Here is a 13290-nt window from a genome sequence, read left to right as displayed (position 1 = left end):
GATGCTTGACCGTTTTGGGTGTTGCAATCTTCCAAGTTTCTCGTTTTCTTGGAAATATTCGGTCGATTATAAGTATGCCAGCGACAATGAGTAAGTGGAGGTCATCATCGATAAAGCATAGCAAACAGTGGGCTTCGGATGTATTTGAGCATAAACAAGAACAACACCATGCGCCATTAGCCAGAAAAGTGTATAGTCACCCCGTGATGTCAAGTCAATTCCATAAAACATCCAGTGATAGCCTCCGTAGTTCCTGACGAAGCATTCTTTACATTTCTCATCGATTGGCTGTGACAGTGGCTACAGTCCTGTAGCCACCGTTGGCGCATTTGTCTGGTTCGTGAACCAGATGACATTGCGCCAATCCCTCGGAATTTCCACAGGTGGTTTTGGTTGTACATCTCGTTTCGATTAAATAATCTTTGATTTCCTAGGGTTCCAACAGTAACTTTGACGATGTTCCATCCAATGTGATTCATGGGCTGGGTACCATGTTCAGCACCAATTGTGACTAGCTCGGCGAGAAGATCTCGGCTTTCCCTCTTGTAGGGTCAGATTATTGTTGCCACCATGAAGGTGTTAACGGCTGTCATTGCGTGGATGATTGCTTAAGATTTACAAATTGGTTTTGATGGATTTTTTTTCTTTTCTACGCTGCCCTGTTTTAGTGAAAAAGGCAGGAACTAGTGGGCTCCTTCCACTTTCATGTAGGTTTCTTCTAAAAGGAAAGAACAAGTGCTTCTAAACATCTGTTGTTTCCTAAACAGGTTGCTGTGAGTGCGGCATGATGATAAAGCCAAAGAAAGACGGCATCTTCAACGGCAGAAGAATGGCTATCCCCCTGGTGCTTTGAAGGAGTAAGACACAATTAGATAGCAAGCTAGAAAGGATTGAAAACACTAAGGTATAAAAACCTGCGAGACGCCAATAGAGTCCTATAGTGTCATGACATTAGTTCGAAACTACCCTTCTTTATACCTTTTTATGCTATATCACTGTAACCCCTGACTGTCTAGGACTTCCAACAGAATATTACCATTCTAGTAGATATTCAAGGTTCAAAAAAAAATCATTCAATAAATGAACTAGCTCATATGCCTCCTAAAAGAAGTGTGAAAGCGATTAACTCAAAGCAAATTTGTGACATGAGAATCTCTAAGCGATAATTATCAATAGAAGTATAGTGTAATGAAGCCGATGCCCAAAATATCAAGCCAATTCACGCTGTATGAGATACGCCGGGAACACCATCAAAAGAAATATCATGCAGTCATAAGTCATGCTCCCGGGGCTCATAATGTTTTAGTACGAGACCTCGACGGAATGATCAAAAAAGGGAGACGGAGTAATTGTATGTAGATGGTCGTCTCATTTGAACATGCCGGGTGCCAGTTTCTCGGCATCAGAAACAAAAGTCCATTCTTCAATATCATCAATATCATCATCTTCATGGTCCGGTGCCGCTTTGGCAGAAGGTGTCGGTGAAAAGGGTGTAGATGAAACATTCGAACGTTGCTTTGCGAGGGTCTTCGCATATTCCAGATCACGATATAGAGACTGGATTGCTGTCGCAACACCATCTTCCTATATAGAGAAAATTGTGTTAGAAAGCAAGAGGTTATCATTAACTTTTCCGGATTCACTCACCTTTCGAATCTGGATTCCCATATTCCGAGCCTTGACAATCATTCGTTCACTGTGCGTAGCTTCCCAGAGAGCTCGGGAGAAGACGCTGACATTGAGCTTCTTCATGCAGATACCAACGCCCAAGTCCTCAACTCGCCACCCAAAGAAGAACTGATCGCCGAAAAATGGCTTCACTATGGTAGGCACACCGGCCCGAAGACTAGCACCGGTTGTTCCTGCGCCTCCATGATGAGCAGCTGCATCGATTTGAGAAAACAACCAATCATGAGGGGCGGCCTGGATCTGGAAAATCTCCGGTGGAAGGGGAACCTCGGACTTTACACTTGATGGGTCACCAAGACGATCTGACCATCCTTTTGAGAGAATACACCGGACATCTGCTTTCTGGACGGACTGAATGACTGTCTTTGTCAAAGCTGCCGCATCCGAGACGACAATAGACCCAAATCCAATGTAGACGATCTTTTTGTTGTCTGCACGAGCCTTGGAAATGAAATTCGCAAGTTCTGGAGGGGGTGCCCAGTCTGAACCTTCGTTCAAGAACCAGTACCCAGTGATGCGAATCCAATCTGGGTAGTCCAGAGGCGGAGCTACCACGGAAGGGGAATAATTGTAAAGGAAAGGAACCTTGTTTTGCTGCATCTTGTCCAAATTGGTTGCTTTCAGTCCCAATTCGCCGTTCCTCCATCTGTTGACCTGTCCCGCTATGGCCTTCCAGAAAATGTTGTCAAACATCACATACGTGATGTAGTTGTAAGCCCCACCCATTCGATTCTCTGGCACTGCAAAGGCATGTGGGTAAGCACGGGTTCTTGTCCATGGCATGGTAAAACCCCGGAAGTACGGGATTCGAAGAGCCTCTGCAATATGGATTCCAGCCATAGCGCTAGGTGACTCAATCAGAAGATCACTGCCCTGGCAACTCGCCCAAGACGATGACAAGAGATCATCAATCCATCCTCTGAATTTTGATGTAGCCTCCCGCAGGAATGAATATGTGAACATGCCATTCTCCACACAGATCCGCATCAGTTCAGCGGGATCTCCGTCTACAGGAGCAAAATCAATACCGTGTTTCCGAATCCATGGCTCAAATTCAGCGTGAGTAGCAATCTTAGGCTTATGACCTTCAGCTAAAAGTCCCTTACACAAAGCAATGTAGGGTTGCACGTCACCACGGGAGCCAATGGTAAGGCATGTAATCCTGAGGGGTTCGGAAGGCTTGAAATTGATGATAGAAGCACGGGTGTCATCAAAAAACGGGTTCACCTCAGACGAATCTTCACTCAATGTTGGTCGGAAATCATGTTCTTCGGGACCATCAAGTCGAGCCTCAAGTAACAAGCGGTGCTCGGCCTTTGCTGCCTCAACCTGCTCCCGCTCCTCTTCAGCCAGCATTCCTGATTCCATAAGAAATTTGACGGTCTCGAGGCCCTGATGTAAGGTGACAGCGCAGTCGTCTCTGACACCGGCTTTTTTGAACTCGAAAAACAGTTCTTCATGACCGCGAACAATAACAACTAGCCCATGATACCCGAATCTGAAACCTTTCTCCTTTTCCACATTCTCGACGTCTCTTAACGGAAGGATCATCTTCGTTCGAGTGCCAGGAATTAGACTACGAAAGCATAGTTTTCTCTCGCTGAGATAGATTTTGCCATAAAGTGGAAGAACCCGATGCAAATATGTGTAATAGGTCGCCTGCAACTTCTCAGTGGCAGGAAGACCAAAATGATCTCGGAAGCGATCGCCATGATTCAATCCCCTTTCATGATCTTCGGGGTCCGCGGTTTTGTCATCAGGAAGCACTTCTTCAGTCTCGCCATAATGCCTTTGATCTCCAGTCCACATGCCAGAGACCTTTTCGATATAGCCCATTGACTCGGTTGCCAAGAGACTACTCATCTGCCTAGACCTACTCTTCAAGTATTCCGCAAATCCAGCAGCTCGTTGAAGAGGATAAGTTCCGGCTTTGACAATATCGTTGAAAGGAATATTCGAATGTTCCTTGGAAGGTGGAACTTTGTAGCTCTCGGACTCGGGAGGAAATGGCTCATTTTCGAAGCTTCTATCCCGACGGCCTGTTCCAGCATGTGGTGCCGCATCGCCAAGTCTAGCTGCCGCAAAGCGAGCTGTATCGCCAGAGCGGCGTCTAGCTATGTCATCCACATCGGACGAGCGTCTCGGCAGAGAGTACATAGTTGGGGATTGAAATACATCGCTCCGATTGAGTATTTGACTGGCAGATTCGGTGGTTTCGGTGAGTGACTGTACGATACGAGATGATTCTGTCTCTTGACCGGCGGAGTGGGCATATGAGTCCGCAGAGCCCTTCAAATCGTTATCGGCACTGGAGCTACGTCTCTGTGAATGGTCGAATTCCGCGGCTCTCGAGAGAAGCAGATTCTTCTCGTCGCTTCGTTCAGATGATCTTTCCGGTCTGGTCATTGCAGGAGAAGAACAGACCAAGCTTTTGATATACTTGAAAGCATCTTTTCCTGAATTGAAAAAAGAGAAGAAATACTGCGAAGCGGTTAGCGCATGAAGAAGAGAATAGAATATGCAAGCTTACTTCGTCGATCGCAAAAGTTTCGGCGCTATCAATCACTCGAATCTTGAACGTCTCTGCAAATTCAGACATAGGACTTTCTTCCAGATCAATCACATTCTCAATTGGGAATGAAATCTTGACGCTGTCCTCTTTGTTATGAGTTCGGAAAATGACTTTCTGTAACGCCTTCACCCACTCTTTGGCACTGGCCGCGCTATCAGCTCTGAAGGAATAGATTTGTTGATCAGTGGTGACTTGGAAATCCTTTGCATCTCCATTGCCAGTCTTCGGATCCACCAGAGTCGCCGAGATCCCATATCGTAAGTCTACATGACCACTTGGAAAGTAAAGATTTGACGGGTCCGCATAATATGAAAAGACATCCCCCTTCAAGACAAACCAATACCGATGGTACTTTGGGTTCTTCCGACCACGCTTCGAGATGTAGCCAGACTTGGTTGGCTCGCTGGACTTCTTTGGGAGGTATGCATAAAAGCAAATATGCCCTTCTGTGACATACATATAGCCCTGAAGAAGCATGCTCTGTATGAAAGAACAAGCATACTCTACCAGAACCTTCTCCGGTCTCTCGAACCCAAACATTTCCATTAATCGGATGGAGAGAGCAGATACAGATGCTTCTTGTCGGTCCTCATTTGGCGATTTCGACCTCGAAGGCGTATTCTCCTTCGTGGCGCCGTCAAAACGGCTCTTTGCTTGCACCATACGAGTGAGAACCGGGGCTGCTCGTGGCGTAGCACTGCGCGTGCGCCTTGGCTGAATTGTGAGGGTAGATGCAGTGAGATTAGATGGGCCATCTCTCCTATCCTTCGATCTTAAGCCCGAACCTTTCTGCAAGAGTTTGTTGTCGGATGTTGTCCTCCGATGCTGCCGTCCTCGCTCTTCATTTCCAGCCAGTGTATTCGTTCCTATGCTTGTTTCACGTTGAAGTCGATCGGATGAGCCTGTTCGGCTTGAAGGAGTCGGATGCTGCTGTTTTGACGAAGATTCTTCGAGCTCGCCATCACTGTCACTGGAATCGTCGAAACGTCTTCGAAAATCGGACCGAGAACCAACTGCAGCGATCATGCCGAATAGTGACTGCTGCATGTAGTGAACATTGCCATCGCGAGAGCCCATACCCTGAGGTGGAGCGGTAAAATCAAACTGAGCATCATCACCATCCTTGAAACGATCAGGCAGCTGGTCCGGAGAGAACCTATTTGTAGAAGTAGGTCGCATGCTCGCACTCAGGCGATGGCCGCCCCGCCGCTTGGCGTCTTCTATTGAGGGTTTCATCGCGAATCATATATGTTATGAGATGCAAGGTCCGAAAAGATGGAAACGAGAATCAAGAAAGATCAAACAAAAAGGCAAGAAGAGCTAGAAATCGCTAGGGTATAGATAGGGTGGGTACCCTGGAAGTGTAGCGGTCGGGCTGGTAGTTGCAGGTGACAGCTCAGGACTGATAAAGTATTTCAAACGATAGGCGCCCACGTCAGGCGGGCTCGGCATCAGTTCCTAGAAGGCAGGCCTGCAAATGACGGGGTCATATCAATGTGGAGGGCTTTCTGCGGTCGGACTTCAAACGACGAGAGCCCAACAGCTTCAAAAGGGTTTCGATAAGAGAAGCTCAGCGGGATCGATAAGGAAATCAAAGACCCCGCTATACAAGCGCCATGGCGCGACTTGATCGAGCGAGAGAAAAGAAAGCTTGTTGAGCAAACGTGAGTGAGTCAGTGTCAGCCCGACTGGGAACAAAGTGAGGCGCATCAGCTGCAAAAGACTCGGTGATGCCATCACATGCCGCGCTGTCAGGTGATGCCATGCGCTTATGTCATTTTGGATCTCTAGTTCGTGCCATTTGGATATTTGTACTTTGATGTTTTAAATATGATCCCTTTTCCCGATTTCTGAAAGTATCTCTTTGAGATATATTATAATCCCATTCCTTTTTCGTTGTCTATATCAGTCCTAACGAGAGAGATTGGGGAAGATCGACGACGAATAATATCAGTACCAAAGCAATACGAAGTATAGTGGATCTCATCCAGGCACATACAGTGTCGAAACATTAGTTTGAAACTACCTAGCTGTCCCTCTGTCTACTTTTCTTTCTGCCGTAATTCTAACCCATAACAATCTTGGGAATAATATTATGCGCATAAGGTGGCTTGTCTATTAGAATGGGAGATAGTCATGAACAGTTTTCAAGAATTCACAGACATAATGTTACACCACTGTAGTTCACACATAACTAGTGATCGATCTACATCACATACTTATGTGATGTACTATATTGATCTTCGATGTCACTAAAACTTACGACTAGGCGTGCAACTGCAATTCCAGTTTCAAGTAATTTCGCGCTGAAAATATAGAGGGAAAAGAAGAAAGAGAGCTGGAATCTAGACCACTGGGCAAACACTTCATCACATCATCACCATCAATAATCGATATTGCTACAGTCGTACGCTCGGCTACCGGCCCCGGGTACGGAATTTTGCGCTTGCGTGTTCTGAGATCCTCTGAAGCCGTCTTATTTGATCCTGAGATTGAGGCTTTATTGAATCGTTGAGGCAAAATGAACTATGGCCGCCTCTCGCCTGTCGGCTCCGTAACACCATCGTGGTGAACAAAGGCGTGCTTTTTTCAATGCGAGCAATGGTTCCCATCGACCATCTCTAGAACTTTCAACCGACTGTAGACTACAATCAACAAGAAAGACTGTTGTTATTGGATCAGAATGATAAAGCACGCAAAAGAATCCTCCTCGTGCCTCATTGGGCTGTTGTGTTGATGCGAAGCTTTATATGCTCCGTCTTGGCCACGCCTTGGTCGTGTTGATTTTGCATCGGTTTACTAGTAATATCTAGTAAGTATACAATATTCACTACCTATTTATAACAGGTAGCCATGGGTCTTTTCGCAATCCCAGAGTTGAATACTCGCCTGGGTACTTTACGTGCCTATCATTTGACCGCCATTGTTTTGTAAGTTCTCAAGACTCCATTGAAGTTGATAAAATTTATTGGGCATTAGTATAAAGAGAACAGAGCTCATAGAGGTCTCATCAGATGAAAACCCACTGATCATAATATTGCTCACAGTATCTCATCGTTCCTTTCGGCTTATGACTCCGGCATTGCAGGCGGTATCTTAACCTACAAATCCTTCCAAGATGATTTCGGGTTCACAGCGGCTCATAAATCAAAAGTATCGTCTCTTACAGTCGGTTTGGAACAATTAGGCTCTTTTATTGCAGCTTTGCTATTTTATCCTCTCACTGACAGATATGGGCGCAAACTATGTATCATTGGCTCAACTGCTCTTTTCGTCATTGGCGTGATCATTCAGGTCATCAAAACTCACTCGCTAGGTGCCTGGTATGTCGGCCGTATTATCTCTGGCCTAGGAATGGGTGGGCAGAGTGTCGTGATTCCGATGTACTCTGCAGAGATGACCCCTAAAGAAATTCGTGGTCGATGTGGCTCCTTCTATCAATGGTTATACGCATGGGGTGTTTTCCTGGCATACTGGGTTGACTATGTAAGCAGTGGCGCTTTCCCATGTTACTCTTATAGATATTGACAAGTCATACTAGGGTGTGGCTCAGAATCCTTCCATTGCTGGCACTTCACACGAGTGGCAGATCCCTGTCGCTCTGCAGCTCATCTCGGGCGGCATTCTCTTGATTGCCACTTTGACACTTCCGGAATCGATTCGATGGCTCTTAGCCCAGAACCGTACCGAGGATGCTTGGAAAGCAATTACTTGGGTGCGTGGCGGTGATACTCCGAAAACCCACGAGGAGTTCACCGAGACGCAGCTAGGCCTGCAGGCTGAGAGAGCCGAAAAGGAGAACTTCTCGTACCGTGAGCTTCTCGAACCGGCCAATCGTCTTCGTTTCATTGTTGGCCCTGCCCTATTCATCTTCCAGAATGCTACTGGGAGTAGTGCTTTGGCTGTATTTGCACCGCAATACTTCAAGTTGATAGCCGGTAGCGACGCAAACCGCAACATGCTACTCACTGGGCTGTTTGGTGCTGTCAAGGTCATTGCTTGTACCTTTTTCATCTGGGTATTGGCTGAGCGTATCAGTCGGCGTATGACTTTGGTCAGTGGATCAGCATTAATGGCTGTTTGCATGCTAATTACTGCATTGATTGTGGACTATGTTCCCACTCAGTCTGCCACCAATGTGACTCCTGCCGGAAGGGCTACCGTCGCAATGATATACTTGGATATCATGGTACGTCATGTTCTTCATACTTCGGTATGAGACATGTTTTCTAACACAAATATAGATCTACAATTGTTCGTGGGGTCCCCTCCCTTGGGCATATGTCCCTGAAATCTTTCCTACACGCATTCGTGCACTTGGCTTGGCTGTAAGCATGCTGGCCCACTGGGCATCGTCATTCTGTTTCTCTTTCGCAAGTCCATATATGATTCAGAATGTAGGTGCCAACACTTTCTTGATATTCATGGGATTCGACGTCTTAGCTACCGTCTTCTGCTGGTTCTTTGTCAAAGAGACCCGAGGAAAGAATCTTGAGGTTGCCGCTGGAACCGAATGGGAGGCAGCCGAACGCAGTTCCTCTGATATAAGCGAGAAAGGAGCTGTTCTCGGTCCTGATGGCAAAAAGGTACAGCTTGTTCGCGTGCACGAAAACTTCCATATCAACATAAAGCAACGTTCGTGACGTGTAATCAAGTTACAAAATCTCCAACAGCGAGATTGGTCTCTTAAAGGCAGTATTTCTGCATCAATGTCGGATTTTTTGGTTGCTGGATTAATACATACTTTGAAACTTTTTGTCATATACCCAGAGAAAAATAAAGAGAGGCTCATGTAGCAAATAATCAAAGTGGTAAAGTGTACATTGAAGTCCTGTAAATCATAGTAACAAAGATATCTTTTAGATAATCAAACCTTAACGCCAATTCATGCCTTGCTGGACTTTTTCCGCTTCTTCTCCTCACGGTCCTTGGAAGACTTCTTCGACTTCTTGCTCTCGTCAGCGGCAGCTCCATCTTCTTGTGATGAGTGCTTCTTTGACTTTTTTCGAGGTAGACCTGTTGCTTGAGCAGCGTCGCCCTCGGTGTGGTGATGCTTTCTCTTGCGCTTCTCCTCATTATCACCCGGGGGAACCTTGAAAGAAGGCTCCTCGGACTCTGACTCCGAGCTGGATCCAAGCGTCTCGGGTTCGCTAGGGAGACTGCCGACAGGACGGAAGCGCATTTTTAATTTCTTTGGCTGTGGACGAGGAGGCTTGACTGTATCACGAAGTGCCTCGACCTTAGCAATATCTCCTCCTAAAGAGCCTGGTAGGCTGAACATCTCTTGGATTTGATAACTCGGGACGTTGTCCGACTTGTTGACATAGCTCTGGGTATCTTGGTCGTAAACGAGCAAGTTCTTGCCTTCTGAGCCTTCCTCGGTGATAGACTCAGCCGGAATACCGTATTTCACGCCTTCAAACTCAAGAATAGGCTCTCCCTTCATGATTTTCGACATGGAGATTTCCTTCACCTTGGACAGTGGGAGGGATGCTGGAGCAGTGATGTGGATGACCTGCTTGCCACGCAGATCGGAAAGTAGAGAGGAGGAGCTAGAGGATGGCGTGGCTTGTTTATTTGCGGGTTTGAAGCCAGCCGGTGCCTTGTATGGCTTCGACGCAGACAAGTTCGCCCTAGAAGTTTATGTATTAGCATACCAAATTTCCGTATTCCAATAAAGAAAAAGCTCACTGCTTGGCCTGTGGAGTATCTTCACTTGTATCCATCTCGTCTGAACTCGAATCCGAATCCGAATCCGAATCCGAAGCGGCGCTCGAGCTGTCAGAATCGGAGGAATCAGAGGAAACGGAATCTTCAACATCGTCCTTCGTTTTTGATGCGCCTTTCATGGTCTGCTTCTGCTTGTTATCAGGCTCGGGCGACGTCGATCGGCTCGAGCTACTGTCGCTATCGGAGGAAGATGAAGCGGCCATGGTGTGCTTCAAGATGACGTTCAGTTGAAGAAGTAGACAGCGATATCTGCAGTGATGCGCGCTGGTCGCAAGATGCCAACAAAATTGAGCGTGCGGGAAAAGTAAAGTCGAAGCCTACGTGAGTAAACCCCAAAGCTCACAATCACTAGCCAATTGACTGTGCAATTGTCCCCAGCTACCGAGTGCCTGCGACGTTGAAGGGTTGGAGTCGCAAGGCCAATCTTTTTTTTTCTGCTCCGCGGGAGCACGGACCACCCGCCTCTTTTTTTTGCTTATCAGCAGCTTCGCCGCATTATCAACTTCCGATGGACCATTGGAAACTCCAATTTTGCCTGCAAGATCACCACAATTGATTGGATATGGTGAAGCGAAAGGCCGAGAAGCAACAAGCTGCTGGTACGAATTATATGTACTGATCGTGCGACTACGGAACCCGCATTAATATGTCTCCCGCAGCCCCCATGAGCGCCGTTGCGGCGCGCAAAGCTCGACAGCAGCAAGCGCAGAATCAGACGCCGAAAAACGATGTCGACGTCGAGATTGTGACAGAACCACCGTCTAAAAAACCACGTCGCTCTGTAGAGGCAAGCGAAGCAAAGGAGACTAGTGGATTGGAAACTCGAGGCCCGCGAACAAGGTCGTCGAAGAAGCAGGATGCCGCAGTCTCGACGGAGACTGCGAAAGGGCATCAAAGGAGGACTACTAGATCCAAGAGACACGAGTCTCCCCAGGCTGTCTCTCAATCGCAAGATGAATCCGAAGAGCAAGAGGAGTCGAATAGAAACAATGTTGATGGACCGGAGAACATGACTGAAGACGAAGTCGCGTCTGTTGCTGGGGAAGCTGACGGCTACGAGTCTCCAGCAGACACCTCAACAGAAATCCAGAATTTCCCACTGTCTAAAGTACGCCTCGGGAAGAGCAATATTGTATACGCGGACGAGAGCACTCTGTGCGTCAGTATCAGAGAAAAGATGGTATGTATTACTTGAGTATTCAGTTCTGTCGAAGCATACTAATCGACTGTAGAACATGGCGCTTCTTGGTCAATATGATCTTTGGGTCAAGAGAGGTGTTATCAGTCTCATGGGTGCCAAGCTACACCCATCTAAAAAGTCTTATAGAATCTATGCTCCTTCAACCCACTCTTTGCCTGTCATCAAATGCGTTTCTGGTGTCGATGGAGAGGCCGAGGTAGAATTGAAGTCCTGTAACAATGGGCTAGCTCGGCTTCGAGATATCTCTCCTTTGTATCAAAGGATTTGGAATGGACAAAATACAGCTGCCGATAAGGTCACTTTGAAGGGAGCGGCAAAAGATTCACGCCGAAGCTTCTCAGTGGTGAGTAATTCTCGTGACTCTTTGGCCATCACGGCCCATTGCTAATTTCTTTCTAGCTTTATACATCAGCAGATGATCCGTTAAAAAGACACCTACGGCCCCTTCATCTCGACAAGAAATGGAGTGCATCGATGAAGGCTCTTTCTCAGAGGCAAGGATCCCTTCGAGTACTGGTTTGTGGTCCAAAGGCATCTGGCAAGTCTACTTTTAGTCGCTACCTTCTAAATCATGTTTTGAGCCCGGCTCCTGAGACGGACAATGGATACATTAATACCGATGGCGTCGCCTTCTTGGACCTGGATCCGGGTCAGCCTGAGTTCGCACCTATGGGCCAGGTCTATCTCGCCCACTTGAAGGCCCCATTCTTTGGTCCTCCTTTTACTCACCCATCTTTAGACGGATCCCGAGATGGTCAGATGGTGAGGGCGCATTACATTGGTGCGACTTCTCCCAAGGAAGATCCCGATCACTATGCGACGGCTACTATGGATTTGCTGGAGCAGTATCGTTCATTGTTGGCCAGATACCCCCAATGTCCTTTAATTGTCAATTATCCGGGTTGGATATTTGGGCAAGGACTAGAGGTAGCTACATGGTTGGTTGGCTGCCTTGGTCTGTCGGATGTCGTATACATGAGTGAGAAGGGTCCTTCTGAGGTCGTGGAACCACTTAGTCTGGCTGCCAACAAGGCTCGTGTGCCCATGACTATCCTGCCGTCTCAGCCTACTGAATTCGTCAGTCGATCGAGTGCCCAATTACGCTCAATGCAGATTCAGTCCTACTTTCATCAATCTCATCCTGCTGCTCTCGGCAATCCACTCTGGTCCGACGCTCCTCTCTCTCGCACAAGACCCATTGCCGTCAAATATACCGGTGAAAAACAAGGTATCACCGGTATTATGGTCATGGGGTCTCAGATAAATCCTGAAATGATCCGTGAAGTGATCGAGGGCGCCATTGTCGCAGTTGTGGAGGTCAATTCGCCAAATGCACTTTGCGGAGTCTCATCGTCAGCAAAAGGACAATCTGAATCTGACGATCATGGTGACTACGAAGAGGACGGAGATATTGAAATGGATTCGGATCAACCGGTCGCACAAATAGCATCGTCGACTGAAGATCTGGGGGTCAGATCTCCCGAAAATCTCCCGTATCTCTTCGTCGGGTCCGGAAGCTGCACTCCCCTAGACCCCAAAACATCTAATTGTCTTGGACTGGCACTTGTTCGATCCGTCAATGTTGGTTCTCAAAACCTGGAGCTTTCTACGCCCATCAGCCCGTCACGCATCTCCGATACCTTGGAACAAGGACGCAGTATCGTGCTCGTGCGCGGGCCTCTCGATAACCCTAATTGGGCCATCAGTGAAGAGTACCATGCAGCTCGAGCAGCAGAGAGACGGTATCAACAGCTGGTTTCCCGTTCAAAGAAGAATGGTGATGACCAGATTGAGGACCAGGCCACACAAAAGCATACTCTGTCTCTTCTTCGTGAAAGGATACGACGCGCAAGCAATGTACCCTGGATGACGGTTGTGGAGGATCATAGTCGCCAACAACGTGAAGCAGCTGCACGCCGTGAGAAATCCCTTTGGAAGTTGCGGAAGAAGGCATATCCAGGGAGCGAGAGTGAGACCGATTGGTAATTGTCTCTTGCCATGCTAGAAACAGGGTTCTACAGGACATCTTTTATCTAGTACTGCTGGCTGTAATTATACCTTTTCATGCACACAGCTTCAACGAGCCTATTCGCCTTGG

The 13290-nt window shown here is 47.3% G+C and overlaps 4 protein-coding genes across 4 annotated transcripts; 2 read left to right on the top strand and 2 right to left on the bottom strand.

Annotated features, from left to right (window-relative positions):
• Positions 1-1368: 1368 nt before the first annotated feature.
• On the bottom strand, positions 1369-5497 carry atg26 (uncharacterized protein; the record flags this gene model as incomplete). Its single annotated transcript, XM_056643393.1, has 3 exons — positions 1369-1584; positions 1648-4170; positions 4220-5497. The coding sequence occupies 3 exons, from the start codon at positions 5495-5497 to the stop codon at positions 1369-1371; spliced, it is 4017 nt and encodes a 1338-aa protein (XP_056502805.1).
• A 1617-nt stretch (positions 5498-7114) lies between these two features.
• Positions 7115-8895, top strand: N7469_004472 (sugar porter family MFS transporter; the record flags this gene model as incomplete). The annotated part of the gene is made up of 4 exons (XM_056643392.1): positions 7115-7191; positions 7309-7747; positions 7803-8450; positions 8506-8895. Coding segments are annotated over 4 exons (1554 nt in total), but the record flags the coding sequence as incomplete, so codon positions are not given.
• Positions 8896-9146: 251 nt separating this feature from the next.
• Positions 9147-10194, bottom strand: N7469_004471 (DNA-directed RNA polymerase I subunit RPA34; the record flags this gene model as incomplete). Its single annotated transcript, XM_056643391.1, has 2 exons — positions 9147-9894; positions 9953-10194. The coding sequence occupies 2 exons, from the start codon at positions 10192-10194 to the stop codon at positions 9147-9149; spliced, it is 990 nt and encodes a 329-aa protein (XP_056502803.1).
• Positions 10195-10553: 359 nt separating this feature from the next.
• On the top strand, positions 10554-13178 carry grc3 (uncharacterized protein; the record flags this gene model as incomplete). The annotated part of the gene is made up of 4 exons (XM_056643390.1): positions 10554-10590; positions 10651-11171; positions 11224-11535; positions 11592-13178. The coding sequence occupies 4 exons, from the start codon at positions 10554-10556 to the stop codon at positions 13176-13178; spliced, it is 2457 nt and encodes an 818-aa protein (XP_056502802.1).
• Between the last annotated feature and the right edge of the window lie 112 nt (positions 13179-13290).

This window comes from Penicillium citrinum (genome assembly GCF_028827155.1).
Source record: "Penicillium citrinum strain IBT 23319 chromosome Unknown utg000003l:1.0-4596430.0:1.0-4598250.0, whole genome shotgun sequence".
NCBI classification, from domain to species: Eukaryota; Fungi; Ascomycota; class Eurotiomycetes; order Eurotiales; family Aspergillaceae; genus Penicillium; species Penicillium citrinum.
This window is presented reverse-complemented; position numbering and strand designations above follow the sequence as displayed.